This window comes from Nyctibius grandis, chromosome 3, assembly GCF_013368605.1.
Source record: "Nyctibius grandis isolate bNycGra1 chromosome 3, bNycGra1.pri, whole genome shotgun sequence".
NCBI lineage: Eukaryota > Metazoa > Chordata > Aves > Nyctibiiformes > Nyctibiidae > Nyctibius > Nyctibius grandis.
Window position 1 is genome coordinate 12,304,384 of NC_090660.1, and position 18,440 is coordinate 12,322,823.

Consider the following 18,440-nt stretch of genomic DNA (forward strand, 5'->3'; position numbering starts at 1 on the left):
TCAGCATTTGTTGCAATCTAAGTACCAAAGGTTGTGATAAAAGATTTAGATACTACACTAATATGGGCTATAGATAGGCCTTTATTTTATTCTCTAAAACCCATTTGTAACAATATCTGCTCTTTAAGGTAGATTTGCACATAAACTCCACCACTTCAGCAAGCACTGACTGGTAGGGTCAGTGTTGGATGATTCTCTATTGCCTTGTATATGGAATAGTTATTTATGATTATACGTAGACCACAAAGTCAAGAGTAACATACACTAAGTTCTGAACAGCAAGTGGAAAAAAAACCACAAGTGATGTCTTCTTATAGTCATGAAAGAAGAGAGACTTCCCTGGCTTTCCTATCCTGCCACCTGCAATTCTTACTCCACCAGTCCAGCGAGGTGCTCTCTACATCCACTCATAAATCTTTATGAAACTATTCTGTCAAAGAGTTACTGTGTCCTGCCCTAGAAGCTGCTAAGTTTCAGTGGTAGATGAAGAAACCCCACACAAGTCATAAAGCATTATGATATGCAGTGTGTTATCAACTACACATCTTGCAAGACCATTTGGTACATTCTTGGTCCCCTCTAGAAAGGGCAAAGAAAAAAAATTAACATAAATGCATTTCTTAGCTTGCCCACCACAGTTATCTAGCAGGAAGGAGTATAATGAGAACCAGTCATACCTCACGTACCCAAAATCTAAAAAAATACCCTGCCGTTTCTTCCCTAGTACACTGTGGCATATTTGTTTCACTCTGAACGTCAGTTTGCTTGTGCACAACCTTTCTTAAAAGGTCAAAGATTAATTGTGCATTTCTGACAGAAAAGTGAAAAGGTAAAATTGAGAAGCAATGTTATATATATATATCTTCAAAAAGTATGTAAGTGCTTGGAAGCCATTGAGAATCAATGAAAGCCATGCATTTTTTTTCTAAGCAAGAAATAAGGAGAGAAACACTATTGGGGTTTGGTGATAAGGCAAAAAATTACTAATTTACAAGTTGGAGATAATGAGATAGGCAAGAATTTTTCCAATAAAATGTTTCTTATTTTCAACATATCTACTTTTAGAACCCAAGTTATTAGCTGAAAAGGTTTTGTTTTGATTAATGTCATCATTTTATCTCATTTAAAAGAGTCAGAAATGTCAAATCATTGTTACACAGGAAGTTTTGTTTCTGGATCGAAGTGACATTTCACTTAGTCTGAATAAACACACAGTTTAAAAGCCAATGGAACTCAATGGGAGGGAGAAACTCTGCAATCTGAACAAGTATTTCCAACTACTGAACTGTACACCAGTCACCCCTTTGGGACGGAAAAATCCTTCTGGATTTTGGCAGTTTGGAACAACTTTTTCAAGCAATTCAGAACAAGCATATCAAGATAAGATAAACCACTTCCTGTCTTCTCCTTAAAAATATATATTTAAAAAAAAACCCCACTCACACAAGATGAAGAAGAGAGGCCCATACAGGAGGATGCATAAATGGTCTTTCAATTCGTAACTTTCCTGATTGCCATATGCAGCAGGTAGATGTTGCAGCATTGCCCATTATCAGATTTTTACTGAAATATCTCAGTATGTTTTTATCGATTTTCATTAGTTGTCACTATCACTGCAGCATCGCTAGGCAATGCCCTCAGCTTTTATTAGCAGTTAAAACATTCTCACACTTGCTGCTCACACAGCTGTGAAGAAGAGTTGGAAAACTCAGACCCCTAGAAGCTACTAAAGCCAAAGACAAATAAAGCCAGAGAGAATTAAATCTTGTGAATTACACTAACCACATGATTTTGGTGAGTTTGCCTCAGGATTTGAGGATGCCCGGAGCAGACTATGCCAGGCTTGCAATTTTGTCAATTATTTTTCATTTCATACATCAGGACCATCACAGAATGAACAGTTATTACACATGTCCCTGGGGACACAGACCTCAGGCAGCCTCATGCTACATGCTAAAAAGCTTTCTTGGCTAATGCTTATCAGAAAATGCTTCTTCCACACAGAGCCCTGAATTACTGGCAACTAAAGCAGAACATAGCAGAAATGGGGTCTGTTAACTCTGTACACACTCACATAATGCACAGAGGATGTTGTACAAGAACGGCCCCGGGTCTCGCTTTCAAGGAATGCTGCCCTTAACACAAGCCAGCTTACCATAGCAGTAAATTAAAGATAAATAAATTATGAAAGTCACACATGAAGATAACAGAACTGCATTGAGAATAGAAACAAGTGTCAGAAAACTAAAAGAAAAATGTACTTACCCAGCTCCTTCTGTCTTCTTCACCCTATAAAATCCCTCTGACAGAGGCAAATCCCAGTTGCATACTAGTCCCTTGTTCTTAGATTGTGCCTAGAAAAGAGAGCTAGACACAAAGACCCACTCTTGCTTTCTAGGCCCTCAAACCTTTCCTAGGGCTTTGCTTGGCTTTGAATATTTTCCTCCCACCTGGCCTTAACTGCTGTCACCTACCAGTAATTTCCTGCTTTGCTCTCCCTTGTTCTGCCATCACTGGATGCTGCCCTGACAGAGCAAACCGTGTCAGTGCAAAAATATTCAATATTTGAAAGGTGCCTAACTGGGCTCTAAACAAATTGTCTGCCCATGAGGAAGTAGGAATATTTGTTTTTACCAGCTGCTTCATTACAGACAGGCTGAGGTGGTAGCCAAGCACTGTATGGTAACGATGGACTTACGGGGGACTGCTTAATTTTTGTGTATACAAGGTGATTTACAGCTCCGGTTACTTGTTGCTATTCTTCAGCTGATGGACTAAGTGGGAGCTCCCAGTTTGCTTCAGCACAAAGTCAGCTGTCGCTGCTGAACTCAGATGAGCCCCTGAAGCAGACTGGGAGCCTTGGCAGAATACATGAATGTGGCTCAGCTGCAGGGGAGCAGCAGATTTGAGCTGGGATGTGGTACCAAGCAGATGGAAAATGGTGTTTCCCTAAACCATCCCACAAGATCTGCTGCAGCACATCTGCCTGTGCCCCTTATATGCTCCTTCTTTCTTCCTCCCCTCCATTCCCTGCAAAAAGCTTTGGGCTGAATTTCCTGTTCCATTGAACCTTCAGTAGATGTTCCTGCCCATGGAGAGAAGGCATGAGATACCACTTCTCCTGTGTATTTGCTTGCTGCATCCCACTAGCAGTGAAATAAGGACTCCATGAAGTGCGGGGTGTTAGACTTCAGATCCTATCTGGCGCTCATCCTTTCTTTGTGATGTTTCTACATCCGAACTTCATCTCTTATCTGGGCTGAAGGATGTGCATCTTGCTTCTTGTATATGGGAAAGCAAAGCAGATGGTCTCAGTCTGTGGGACAGGTGCCCACATCAGAAAACTGTCACCATACTTGACACCTTCCCAGCCATACCGGCCAAGATCCTCCAGAAAAGAAAAAACATACCTTGCAATTTTGCATACATTTACATTCATTTGCATGCATTTGGGCACCTACAGAGGAGAAGCACATGCCTTCCCATTTTTAAAGTTGCACTATAGCAAAGCCTCAGAAAGACTGGTGTGAAGATAACTTGGTAAGTGCTGACTGCCCGCTGCCTTTGATACGCAGGTCACTAATTGAGAGGGCCTTTCCATGCCGTAGTCCTGTTCTGCTCCTGCCTTTTGTCACAGGGGTGAGTCTTAACCACGAGGAGCAGAAGCAGCAGCTCATGACAGCACTGCCCCTCCCCAGAAGGTCTGTAAAGGCAATTGAAAGCCCTTTTCCACTAGATTTTCTAGGAAAAGGCCAGTGACGTCATCAGGGTCCAAAAAACATATTCCCACCTTTTTTTTTTTCTTTTTTTCTGGCAAGGGATTTTCTTCTCCAACCCCTAACAACCACAAGAGGATCTACACCTTTATTTGTCCTAAGTGAGGCAGAAATATTTCTTTGGAATTGTGATGGCTGAAATGCCTGGGGAATCTGGATGAGGGTAATCTGAATTAGGGGAGAAGTCAATGAAACACAGGAGGATATTGAAGTGCTGTTATTGCAAGGGCTGTTTCCCAACACGAGTGCACATTGCTGTCCGAGTTCATAGGAAACCATCCCACATGGAGCCTTACGTAGGGTATTGGGGGAAAAAAATGCAAGAGAAAACCCAAAACAAACAAAAACACATCAGATTGCTCAATGCTGCCTGTAGGCCAGTTAGAAGGGAAAAGAAAAAAAAAGAGAAGATATCCCTTAATGGAGTCTGCTTGGCCAAAGCCCAGCCCTGCCCACAGGGACAGCCTCTGCAGGGGCAAGAAGAGCACCTCCTCCCTGTCCTGCGTGGAGAAGGTCCAAGTACAGGCTGGAGCACACTACCTGCTCCCTGCCAAGGCCCCCATGAAACACTCAGGTGGTAATTACTGCTGATGGCACTGCAATTACTGAGACTGGCCCAAATAGAAACTGCCATGTGTATTTTCCAGTGCTAATTAGGGCTGCTTGGCAAGGCAGCAGGGGAGGGAAAAACAAGCATTCCCATGGGAACTTTTTTGATCGCTTCATTTTAGGATCATTGCATGAGTATCAGTTCTTCTCTTCTGTACCCCAGCCCCAATGGGGTACAGCCCCAAAGGGCTGTCTGAAGGTGAAGGGCAGCAAGTAGAGATGCAGGTAGGTGAGACTCTCTGCTCAGTGCTTAGGGTTTGTCACCCAAGGCCTTTGCCCTGTGTCTCCATCCCTGCCAGAGCATCAAAGAGACTCGTGGTTTGGCTGACCTGCCGTGCACAGTTGTGATGGATCCCAGCTGCGTGGGGTGGCATAAAGGCAGCAGAGTCTTTTCTCACAAAAAAATGTCAATGCTCACAGTGATTTTCAACCCCAAGGACCTTTTCCTACGAATCCTCTCAGCTTCCTTGCCACCTCCGTAGCCCATCAACAAATCAACTCGATTTTTCTTTCACAGACCATTATGTTTCCCACTTCTGCCTTTGGCACACGGGAAAAATGGTCACAGAGGCTTCCCAAGCTGAGCTGGAGACATGGCTGCACCCATAGCTGTGAGCGAGGAAAATGCCACTTGTTTTCACTTGCTACCCAAAACACAACATCCCGTTACACAAAATCAGCAGCAAAGCTCCCTCCACTTCTGAAAAAAACACCCAAAGAAACCTTACATAACTCCAAGACTAATCTTCGCTAATCTTGAGCAAGGCATTTAAATCCGGGGAATAAGCCTATTCTTCTCCATGCCCCTCCCCACTTCCCCCAGCCTATCTGTACAGCGAAAGGGGAAACAAACAGCAGCAAAGTTCACGGCCTTGTGAATATTCCTTTCGACGAGAGCAAAGTGGCGACGTGTCCTGAGCCTGCTCTCAGGTCAACCCTCCTGCCCTGCCATTTCCCATGCACACCGACCGAGGGACCTTAAGAGAAAAGCTGCTTTTGGAACAATTATCACTCGCTCTTAGCTGAAGCATGGAAACCTCTACTCTTGCAATGTACCATTGCCTTGCTTTTGTCTGGTATTTTTTCCTTGCCTATTCAATCACACACCTAAGAGCAGAAGAGCGGCCATCTGAAGTGTTCGTTTACGGTGGGCAGTGGAAATATTTGACAGTCCTCAATCTGGTAAGCAAATCGTGTTGTACAGTGATACCAATACGTCTGTTTGTTTGTCTGCCATCTGTGCCTCAAGACATATGCAGCTGGTGTATTTGCTGCTGTTAAACTGCTTCCTTTAACAGTTTATACCCCAAAGGAAACTGAGTAGGGATCCATGCTTGTGCTGTGAAATGCATTCGCAGGTTTTATGCAGAAAGAATGCTGTCTGGCAAGCCGCTTGGCTTTCAGAAAGCGCTCTGAAGCTAGCTGCCTCCTTGTAAAAGAGACAAGCTATCAGTGAGGAGAGGGACAGAAAGGCAGGGTACATCCAGCCAGGACGTGTGCAAGTTTGATGCATGTCCTCTAACCCTTCATTCAATACACATTATAATGCTGCTTGGAGTTTTACTTCATTTTTTTAATAGGCTTTTATGCCCTGTAAATTACAGAAAAGGTGAAACAATGATAGCACGGTGCTAATTTAGCCCATTCCGAGCACATGCTTAGTTTGACTATCAGTTGAGAGCACGAGGGAAAGACATTTCAGCCTGCGGAGAGAGGTGCTTGTGACATTATTACATGTGTTTTAACAGCACTATCAACTGCTTGCTCCGTTTCCTAAAAGTACACAGAAATACATAGACTGTAATATGGTCTGGTTCTCCTAATATGCTAACGTATCACAAGATAGGAAACAAAATGAAAGCACCTGAGATACCCTGGGGGAGAAGGCTTGTTCACAGTCCAAGTGACTGTGAACAGTTCATCAGTGACTTGTGGCGCTGGTGGCAGTGGGGTGGAGACACTGGGCATGTGGAGAGGGTTCCTACAAGGGACATATTTCAGGGACACTTGCTAATCTGAAGGATGACCGCAGGGACCTCTGTAGCCTTACATCCATTCTGTGTAACCGTCAGAGTTAGTTAAATATTAGTGGGAGGTCTGGCCTGGGGTATGTTTATCTCTACTTTTACTCTTCAGAAGGAGACACCCTGTGGTGGAGTTCAATAGAAGCCTAAAGTCTCCCCAGCTCCAAGTGGGGCCTTTGGAGACCCCGGAGGGGATGGGAAATTTGGGTCCGTTCCAACCTCAACTATTCTGTGATTTTTGTGAAATAGTTACAACCAAGAAGTGGTGAATGGCACGTGAGGTGGCTACAACAGCCTGTGCTTCAGGGAGCCACAGTGCCCTTCTCATTGGCCAAGTCAGCTGTGGATGGATGAGGGCACTTATATTGTTGCAGTCAGGATGGCATCTGCATGGTTTGTTGCTATGTTATCTTTGCATCGGTGCACCTAGGCTTTTTGTGATGTTCTTAAAAATTATTTTTTCTGAAATATCAGCGATCAAATCATCCGGATTCAACAACCTTAAGGATATTCAGTTCGTCCTGCTGGGACATATGTCAGTAGACTAAAACACCACCAGCCAAGTCCCAGGCAAGCTGCTCCCTGTGTGCCCTGCTCCTCTCCTTTGTTTTTTGGGTAACACTGGCCCCATTAAAGTATCCACCATACTCTCAGGCAAAACAGCATCTCCACCCCCATCCCCTGGCACAGTTACGAGAGATCTATCACCCAGTGAATGACACAGCTCTAAAGCGTGAGATCAAGAGGAGAAAGAAAGTAACTCATCTCCCAGTATTTTGGGATGCAGAAACAATCATTGAAATCATCATCCAGCTTCCTTTAGTGACCTGCAGTGGATGATCAGGGAAAGGCTGCACAAGACAAGAGCATGTATAAGTGTAAAATGAACTTTCCATGGCTATACCCTCACAATGGTGTATTGACTTAACCAGAAAACAAGTCCAGTCCAAGGTAGCTATTACCCATTCAAAGCTTTTCCTTCATCTATCTAAAGAAAAAACACACCTGTTTGTACTTTTGGTACCTTCCCTATCCTATGGCAATGAGTGCCAAAAGGCAAGTGCGCCTTGTGCGAAAGAACAGTTCATTTTGTTGGTGTAACCCTGCTTCCTGACAACTGAATTGCATGTCCCTTTACTTCTGTGTTATAATTTAATTGTCTGTCCCTGTTCACTTTTTCTTTGCCCCTCATTAGAGACCTCTACCAGATTTTCCCCTCGGTTATTCTTTTCTGCAAGTTGGAAGTCTGAGCCTTTTTCATCTCTCTTCACAAAGGGCTGCCGCTTTCATTAAAACATCCTTGTCACCCTTTGCAGTAGTTTTTCTAGTTTTAGGAAAGGGTAAGTAGGGCAGGCTGCAGTGGTCGAGCAATACACAGTACGGATTCATACAGCGACCTAAAAGTGTTTTCTTGTCTGTTTTTTATTTCTTCTTAACAATTTTTAACTCTCTATTTGTCTTCTTTGATTACTGGTGAGCAAGGAGCAGGCAGTTTAAGAGAGCTATCCACTGCGAGTCCAACATTTCTTTCCTGGATAGCGATAGTTAATTTAGAACTCACTGGGAAAAAGATATCATTAAAGTTGCCTTTTTTCTGAAATACATTATATTGCGTTTACCAACACTGATTTTTCACCTGCTATTTGATCTCTCAGGCACTCAGTGTCCTGAGATTCTTTGGCAGTTTTGCAGTCAGGTTTTGCTTTGACAGGAGAAAAAAAAAAAAAAAAAGAAATAAAAAAAGAAAAAAAAAGGATTTACAAAGCTTTCCCACCTCAGTGTTCACTCCTTTCCCCAGCTCATTTATGGATCTGATGAACAGCTCAGGTCTCATTAAATCTCTGTGAGCAGGGACCCTTGCTCCACTTCTCCAGTCCTTTGTCTCCCATCTTTTAACTGCTTATTGATCCGATCTCAATGCTAAAATGGTGTTGTCAGCCAATGGGGAAATGGTTTGGACTGAAGATGTTGCCTATCTCTCACACAGAAAATGTGGCAACGGGGCAGGGTGTGCAAAATTACTCCATAGGCGGTAGTCTTTCCTCTACAGAGATGTGTTTTTTTTCAAGAAAGGACTGCCAAAAAGGGAGAGGGTCCCAGGGAGAGAAATGCCCTCATCCCCCCCTTCTGCTGTTGATCTGGACAGTGTTTGAGGGTATCTCTGGGTGGCAAAATTTTCCTGAGCCACTGTATAAGAGAGGAAGAGGGTGAGAAGACAACATGGCCCAGGGGGCCCATGGAGCTCACTGCGAGGCTCCACAGGACCTAGAAGAGTCATCCCATAGTTTAGTGTCAAACCACTCCCTATTGATGCTGAGGGACATCAAGGAACAAGAGGTAGCTGTCAACCAGAGGGACGTCCATCAGGTGCCCACCCGAGGCATTACATATCTGCGCTTTTAGAACTAGCCCTAGGAAATGCCGCGGGATGCTGGGAGGTGTGGTCCTGGGGAAGAAAGGTTCCTGCTGGGCTGTGCTGGTTCAGCAGAGCCACAGCGCTGGGCAGGGCTGGACCCGTGCCTTGGAGGCTTCCCCAGAGCCAGGCACACAGAGCCCTTGTCCAGCTCGTCTGCCAGACTGCGATTACCTGGCTTCTGGCGCCGGCTGGCTGAACCGCTTGGAAATTTTCCCCAAAAAATTCCTCTTAGCGCTTTGGAATTCCATTTAAAAATTTCCTTCTGCGGAAAGCTGCCGTGGCTGGCTTGCTCTGTTCTGAAATGGCAATACTGGGAAACGTGACATTTTCCAGGGGATGGAAATGCAGCTTGACCCCTAGCTCTGCTGGAGGGATGCTGCAAGAATTTCTTCTAGATATGACGATCTTTTAGCACCTCATTCTGTTCCTCACTAGTCATGCGGCTCTCCCAAGAGAGCTACAGCTCTGAGGTTACTTCAGATTCATTCATCTAGTTAATGATCATAGCAATCAGGATTCAGAAAGGGAATATTTTTGTACGGGGGAAAAAAAAGATAAGTGGGTTTTGTATCAAAGGAGTTCATTGACCGATTATTGAACAAGCACAAATGACAGATAAAAATGGTTTTGTATTCATTTGTCTGTGACACAAAACAGTACAAGCCAAATCATTCATTGCCTGAAATATCCAAGCTCATAAAAATCTGCTCACTGCTGTAAAACTATTAGTAAATCATTGCATAATGATCACATTGCACCTTTAAAAACTATTAATTGCATTCCTGCCCCATTTTATTCCTTACGCTTTTGTCTCTCATAATTGAAATATTTTCAATTCTCCTGGAAGCTGTATTTTATTTCTTTCAAAATAGACCCAGTATTTAGTATACATATTTGCCAGGTCGTTATCATGTGAATGGATGTGTGGCTACACTAAATGTTAACTGTTATGTCTAATAGCCTACTTGCAATATTGGACTTATCCCCCCTTAAGGGCAGAGCTCGGAGCCTGATTTATTTGTACTAGTTGGAGATTTCAGTACACACATATGGCTCGATCTTATACGTGAAAGTAAATCATGTCAGGTTAGTTAAACAGAAACACCCCTTTGATCATTGCAGCAGATAAAAATTAAAGTCTGTCTTTGTCACGATGACTCTCAGTTTGGAAAATCGGTCCGGCCAAATTAAGCATTTCTGCAGCACCTCGCGCCGTGGAGCTCTGCGGGGCCTAGAGAGGAAAGCAGCATCTCTCCAACAGGGATAATCATATCCGTATTCTTCTCTTAGGGTTAATCATTAGCTTTCTGAACGCTTCCAGTCTTCCTTCTGTTCGTGTGGGAATACTTCAGGGGATCCTCTTTATTTACAGCCAGTGGATTTATATTCCATGAGCGGCTGCAATGGATTTGTGAGCGCCAGCACTGCTGTTTGGGAAATTCACAGGACATCTGGAATAATGTGATGTTTTCATGTCAATTTTTTTTTTTATGTCAACATTTTCCCATTAGTGAAGGGCTGTGAGATTTGGATTCCTTATTTCTTACAGGAATAAGCCTGGAAGAGCGCGGTTTTGGAGCTCTAACTGGAGTCTACTGATGGTGCACCCTGCCAGACTGAGCGTTTCTGGGGATGGTTCTAGCTAGGTTCGGTTTCCTGGCTTGAAAATTACTTGTGTATTCTTCCATTGCTCCTGAAAATACAGGGTGATCACAAAATGACTGAAACTCCTTTGAACCCACACCGATGGACAAAGGTAGAGCTATGAGCAGCACAAAACCAAGCTCTTGAGATGGAGTTCAAACTTCTTCAGGAGTTGTTCTTCTCCATGTTCAGCCAGAGAAATGGGTCAGGTTGCACATTCAGATAAGCATTTTCCGTACAAAGATAACATTGTCCTCCCCTGAATATGACAGAATATTTACCAGACTGAGCATGTGGCTGTTCTGGGACTGTTTCTTTTCAGAAATGTTTGTTTTAGTTAATTTTGAAGAGGGGGAAAGAAGCAGCCTGTCCCATGATTAATGTAAGGCTGACCATGAACAAGATAATAATAGCCCCATCCTCTGGGAACCAGACCTCTCCCTAATTGCTTTATTGACAATTAGTCACCATGTGTCACCAGACTGTCACCACTCTCATGTTCATTTTTCATGCTTTTTACAGAAAGTTACTGCTTACTCTACAGGGTGTAACAAGAGCTTCTGTTTATTACCAGGCTTTTCTTAGCTCTTCAGGGACTTGGTTTTGGTATTCTGGTGTGGCCAAGGACTGGGGCACATATTTGGGTTGAACATGTGCTTGGGTCTAAGTATGCTGCGCCTCAGTACGGACTTTTCTGAACTAGACCCGTGACTTGGAGGGCTGAATCCTTACTGACTGAAATTGTGCCTGCAGCTACAGAGGCTAATTGTGATAATGGGGGGAGACAGAGAAAGAGAAAAAAACCCACATTTAAAAGAGCTGGTTTGGGTGCCTCAGAATTGAAAAAAAACATATGTGGGTTCTGATGAAGCTGTTTGGTTTTTTTATGTAAAAAATGTGGCTGTTCACCCCACGCTCTAGAGAGGAAACACAGGGCTTTGCTGGGTGGTGCATGACCCCCGATACCTTGCCCTAGGTGACCCTGGGACTTGCAAACTAAAGCTTGCAGAAACCCTTGTTTGAAGGTGGCCATGGTGAAATCCTAGTCCCCTCCTTCCCTCAGATATTTTGATAATAGAGGAATTTCTGATGGAAAAGCATTGCACTAATTCTGTCCCCTCCCAAGCACCACCCTTCTCAGCTCCTTCAGAAACTGGTGAAGTAATCAGCCAAGCTTCAGACACTTCACTCTAAATAAATATCTGATTCAGAGTAAGATCATGGCAAAAGAGATCTCATCCTGGAAGCTGTAACACAGCCTCTTTCCATTTAAGCATCGCTAGCTGGTCCAGCGATTGCAGTAGGCTGCATTTCCCGTACTGCATCACTCTGGGACAACCTAGCCTTGAAAAGAAGAGGCTACCCTATGCGTTAAGAGAACTGAACTAGACTCAGTGCTGAATGCAAGGTAGCAGGTGAAATTTTTCTGCAAGGCTTTGCCTTTGTGTATCTGACAAATCCGATTCAGCATGATCCGCTGTGTAGTGTTAGAAGAGAAATAGAAGTAATCAGAAAACCAGTATTGGCTTAAACCACAATATTGTGACAATTTCGTACACCATTTGCAGCATTCCATTTTGTCACTGTGCACTAACCTAATTCTTTACAAAATCCTCCTAGCACCCTCCTCAAACAACCCCCCTCTCATCACTTGTAAATGATTTAAAGAAAGAGAAAAAAAACCCAAACACACACATACACACCCACCCCCAACTCCAAAATTCATTAGTTATAAATAGTTTAACTTATTCAGTTTTAGTTACTGAAGTCTGGATTTCTGCTTATTAGCACTTGAAATCCTTTCCTGAATCCTTTCGAGTTCAGCAAAAGGAGTTCTGGTTTGGTAACTTCTGCACCTAATTCTCATGTTAGAGCATTTTGAGCTACTTGACACTGAGATCAGCTGCACCGTGAGTGCCTGGAAAGCAGGCCCTGTGTTGGCTAAATGGTGGGAGAAGCTATCTAGCAATTGCTTTGCAGGAAACATTTCCTGGAATATTTTGTTCTCTCAGCTCTGCTCAGATCCATTGAATGGAACAATTAACATAGGACGTGTGAAGGAGCTGGCTTTCAACACGTCCTTCCACCCCTCCCATCTGCATCACATCACACATCTCTGTTTAGTCCATTAAACGAGATACTGTTAAAGTTATCTCCCAAACAACTTTATTTAATCAGTTTCAGTTAGCAAAAAAGATTTAGCCAACAGCTATTTCCCTCACGTGGGCTTGCAGCTCACGGACAAAACAGTTCCCTGAAGAGCAAGAACAGAGTTCATTGAGGAACATGCTAATTAAAGCTGGATGAGTTTCCCTCATTAAGTGTAATTACTTTAGGTTTTGCAGGCTGTCTTCTATGGGGTGTCCTTCCTGGCTGATGTGTTGAGACTAATTAAGAAACTGGGATGTGCTAAGAGCGTGATTTCCAGCAGAGACCTTCTTTTCAGTGTCCTGGCTTTCCCAGTGTCCACAGTGAGTAACCTCTGTACATAAAAATAATGTTTGCATAAATTATTAGGGATGTATAGTATAATATGCACATGTGTAAAATAGATAAGTACTGTAGGCTTTCTTTTATAATCTGAAAATGGATTTGGACCATTTAGAAGAAGAAACAACGCTGAACCTGTCATGGTTGAAAGAAAAGACGTTTGCACAAACTTTAGGGTTGCTGTCCCCAAGTGAACACACATTGATCCCGAAGAGTCTCATGATCCAAACAGCTGTGGATTTATCCACTTAGGGCATTTCTCCAAAGGGCAGCACGGGCCAGGCGGACATGAGAGGGTACCTAAGAAGCAGCAAAATCTCCCATCTCCTTCTCTGACTCCAGCGTGGCTTTAAATAAGCACTAGAGAGAAACAAATTCATAGGACAATAATTATAGTCATAGCCAACACCAGATTCACCAGGGATCACCTACTCCCTCACAGCCAATGCTGTTTTTTGAAGTGCTGTTTATCTGGTGCTGTGAGTTGGACAGGAACCAATAGGTTACTTATACATGTGGGTACAGCTCTGTGTGATTGAAACCTGCAACCACCATCTCTGAATCTCAAAGACCTGAGAAGCGCTGCTTAAATCCGGTCCACAAGCAGCTCAGCCAGCTGGCTCACTAAAAAAGTCCTGCCAGTGATGGAGACAAAGAGATTGGCTAATTTATCCTCCCTGCACAGCAATATTCACGATGCTGCTGTCATATCCCCCCCAGGTATCCTCACCGTGCCCACAGGACAGAGGCACAGGAAGGTCTCATTCCTCACACCCTGATGTCCAACCCCAGGCACAAAGTATGCTCAAATACAAAGCCAGGCCAAAAAAGCGCAAATCAGCTTCCAGGTATCAGTAACCAATACCAGGGTTCATTTCCTCCAGTTAAGTTCTCCCACTGTAAATTCTCCTCTGTTGGGAAAAAAAACGGGTGCCCACAGTGCAGCTTGCACCTGTTGTTTATGAATTGGGCTTACGAATTGTGAAGATAAGGGTAAGTTTTAGGTGAACTGTCTTACCAAGATCTGTTTTTACTTTGTTACTGATCAGAACAAATGCTGTGGCTTGACAGCCTATCCCTCGAGGAGAACTTCTGGACCATCAAAAGATCCCATCTGCAAAGAGAAAAGAAAAAAAGAAAGAAAAAAAAGTTTAAAGCTAATCTAATATTCCACAGAAAATGTCAGTGTTGGCAGTTCATAAAGGAGGTTTTTCTTGCAGTATCAACACAGAACCCTGCACCTCAGAGTAAATGCCTTTCTTTATGTTGTAACATGTCAGATATGTGAGTTTATCTGGCAATATCATCATTTTTCATGTAGGAGGTGTTTTGCCTTCTCAGAAATGAAAGCACTAGCCAAATCCCATCAATTACATTTGTCTTTCATTTTGAAATTTCTTTAATTTTGTATTTTGGTTCTAGTTTGTGACTATATCCTTTTGGACACTGTATACCTACAATCGAGAGCTGGTTTACCCCAGGAGCCTTGATGGAGTCATCCCGCTCTGGTTAAATCATGCTGTGGTGAGTAAGAAACACCCCTGCCTCTCGCAGAGAAGAGACTTTGCAATGCGTGTCCCACCATTGCACTGTGTCACTTTCCAAAAGAGTTTCACGGCTGCTTCTTTCTCACCTCCTCCTTCCTACTTATCTGAATCTGATGTTGAGCTGTACACAGCAAACAGATGCGTATGCTTGAAATCGCCTTGAGAAGCCTTTTAGCACACAAGGAATGTCAGTAAATCGGTGCTTGTCAAACCTCTGAAGTCAACGGAATGATGTGTAGTCATAGGGAAAAAAAAAATCTCGGTTATTGTAGCTCAAAAAAAAATTGTTTCTGCAAACAGATGTCCATGAAATACAAAATGTCTGGGAGTATAACAAAGCCGTTCTTAATTTTTAAAAAAGGTGAAAGAACCAAAGAACATCTGACAGCTCAACAGCTAATAAGCTAATGTGTGCGCAGCTTTGAATAGCTGAATTGCAATGATTGTTTACAGATTTTCTATAAATACTTTCCAGATTTCTCCTTCATTTGCTCTGGCTGTTTTTACGATGTGTTGAATAATCACATATTTCTCATCAGTCAAGTGTAAGGAGGCTGACAGTAACATGGAAACTGTGGGTGGATTGTAAGGTCAGGGAGGCCTCGTGGGGCTGATGGGAAGGGGGAGAGAAGGGAGAGGTTCAGCGCTAGACTGAATCAGAGAAGCCAGAAAGTATGAAATAATCGCACAGAAGACTCATTTCTCTCCAGACTTCATTTCTTAAGCACAATGCTTTGCAACCCACTGCAGCAGTTCCTGATGTGTGTTGAAGGTAAATGCAGAAGGTTTTGGGGTCTCTGTCTGAGGACACTTGCTAAAGGTTTTGAGCAGCCACTTGATTTAGATGATAGGCGTATTCAGATACGTGTGCCTGGAATCCAAACACACATAGGCATGTCCGCATTACTGATATCCAAGGGATGAGCTGCAGCCATCCTGCACTTTTAACCTTATCACCTGCTCTCTTACCCACCAATCCATCTCCACTGGGGCACTTATGTGGCTACCCAAACCTCTGTACGGACACAAACGGGCACTGCTCTTTCTCAAAACCATCGTCCATTGAAAAAAAAGATTCCTTGTGTCCTCAGCATCACGCTGGTTTCAGGTCCAGGATTTGGTATGCGTGACTGGTTGAAGTTTAAAATCTTCATGGTAGTGGAGGTGCTGGGGAAGGGGAGGGCACAGCGTGGAGCTGAGAGGAGATGGGCTTTGCTGCTGGTTTTAATCCCGGTGCACAGCTGAGAATTTGCCCTTTCCAATTCCACATTTGTTTATGGCATGGGAAGGTTGAGAGGTGCGAGAACATACATTTTTATTTCATGTGCAAGATCTCTTTGCAGGAATCCCTCAAACGTGCTTGTTACAACTTCTTTCTTAGCCTATGTACATCTACATTTTGTAACGGAGTCATTCTGACAACAACAAAAAGCTTTTCCACTTCAGAAATGTCAAAAACAGGTGTTAAAAAAGGAAAACAATTCTTCCTCAAAATTATTTTGACGAGAGAGAAACTTCACATAAAGCAAACCTCTATCATAACCCAGTATTATATTTCTAAAGCTCTTAATACACTGCAGACATCTTGCATTTGATGGTTCCTGGGTGGGAAATTTTCCTTCCACTCACTATCTAGTGTAAAACATCTGCCACCAGAGTAGACTGATCCCTGCTATTGACAATCCCCACATTTTGGGACACCTTCCAACAGGTGCCTTCAGGCTTAGCTGAGGCATTTCTTTCTTCCAACTCACAATACCCACTGGGAACCCTGGGAAGATGCAGGGAGCTACTGACACTTTAAGGGACAATCTCCAAGTTCCGATTGCCAAGCAGACGCTTTTTCTTTGGGTTCATTTCCTTGCACATTGCTATACTTCATGGCTCTGAGACTGCAGACATTTCATGGCAGATTGAGGCAGCATCTAGCTGGCTTTGGTGGAAAAAGACATCGGTGTATCAGTAGTAGACGTCAGTGCTATATCATTTGCAGTGGGAGTATTTTTTTTTTATCTCTGTCTATTTTAATGTTGTAAATAGGGAAAGCATATGTTGTTATGTAACTGAAGAGTGAACCTAAAAAATAATCATGCAAAAACACTTCAGGAATACCAAGCTCCTTCAGTTTGCAGTGATGCTGCAGCACTTTCCTTGCAAAAAGGAACTAGCCATTTATTTTTCTCACATTCACTGCTCTTACAGTGGGAAAGTGTTTTTGCCCACCTGGTAGCCCAGAGTCACACACAAAGCATTACATTTTAGGCATGTTTTGGCACTCTGAGCTGAAACATTTTCTGTTTTGCAGAAAGGAATCTTGCTAATATTTGAAGGAGGCCAAATACTCCAGATTACCTAGGTTTCTCTCTTTGCCTTTCTACTGAGTTTAAACCAAGGGCTGTGCCTCAGTTTCCACTTCTGTTTGTCTGGGATAATTGTGTTTCACCATCTTTATACAAAGCTTTGAACCTCTTGGATGAAGAAAAAAACCCTACTTACGTCTCAAGCACAATTATTTTATTTGAACAAGATTTTCAAAGTGGAAGATGGCTGAGGCAAAAGATACACTGGCCAATTCGTCAAGTGAAATTGTTTATTTTTCCCAGTCATCTCTTTTCAAGCAACATCTGGATACTCTCCAGAAGGCGACTAACTGCTGGAGACAGCTTGGATTAAATCATATGCATGTATTATTCTACTTAATGGCAGTATAGGGGAGCACTACATTTTGAAGGGGCTGACAGAATTGAATGCTAAACAAAGAGGGGCAATGGTGGGTCAGAAGAGATCACTCAAAAACATTTTAATCTATAACAAAAGAAAAGATACACATCAACATTGTCCAGCTTTGTTCACAAAAATGGTAATGGTACAGTTGCCTTGTTGTAAAGGAGGTTTATATTTTCAACCAGTAAGGCACAGTTCTTGTAAAACACAAATTTTCTTGTAAAAAGCACTATTTTCTTTTTTTTTTTTTCAGGCTACAGCTAAGTTTACTTTAGTAATTTCTTTTCCTAATTTATTCTGTAGCCAAGTCATCCTCTCACCTTGACCAAAATCAACATTTTAGTGTCCTGGTCACTTTACTGACACATAGTTATGAACTGTGCATGTTCTGAAGACCTTATAAGCTAAATAACTAATAAAAAAGGAGGGATGGTAAATGGAGGCACAGAAGAAAAATTACTTACCTGGCAGACTTTCAGCAAGGATCACAACAGATCCCATGTGGCCTGAGCCTCTCAAGCTCCTTTGCACTTCGCCCTGATGTAGCTAAGCAGTATCTGAATGTAAAAAATAAAATACAAGGGACTGAAAGAACAACCTGGGGGCATACAAATAATTTTCCTTCACTGAAGCAAGCCACGGATGCCCTGACAGTAAGAATACCAGCAAGACTCACCATGTCCCTTCTCATCTTGGAGCTTCTTGGTATCCACAAGTTGCTTGTGTTCTGCCCACTTAGCTTAACCATTACCTTCCCTAGTGTGGACACAACTACATCAACAGAAATGGTATTTTGGATTAGTATGATTTACTTCCATCTGGAAAAGAAAATAAGTCATATGAATACAAATTACTCTTTCTTCTCCTACATGAGGGCATCTATGTGAAGGATTATATCTTCCTACAGCTATTTTAGGAAGCTGCTGCAACACTAACCAACCAAGCGTATGCAAAATCAGTGTATGGAGCAGAACCTGATTGTCCAGGCCCCTCTAACTGGACTCCTGCTCCAGATGTGTACACAAGAACCACCTCAGGTTCATCTTTGACCATCTTAAATGATTCTCCTTGCAATTGATATTTAATGCTTAATAATTCTGGCATATTTACACAAGAGAGAAACATTTCCATTTGTTTGCATTTCACAGTATCTCGATTTTAAGCTGTCTGGCAACTATGGACATTTATAGTCTTCCAATTACATTCAGCT

The 18,440-nt window shown here is 42.8% G+C and overlaps 1 protein-coding gene across 1 annotated transcript in view; it reads left to right on the forward strand.

Moving 5' to 3' along the window:
- The first annotated feature begins 5,414 nt into the window (after nt 1–5,414).
- Nucleotides 5,415–18,440, forward strand: part of ADTRP (androgen dependent TFPI regulating protein) — a 33,133-nt gene continuing 20,107 nt past the window's right edge. Inside the window, exons 1-3 of the mRNA XM_068397231.1 lie at nt 5,415–5,567; nt 12,806–12,940; nt 14,382–14,483. Coding sequence (XP_068253332.1) covers nt 5,415–5,567; nt 12,806–12,940; nt 14,382–14,483 — 390 coding nt within the window. The remainder of the gene's footprint in view (nt 5,568–12,805; nt 12,941–14,381; nt 14,484–18,440) is intronic.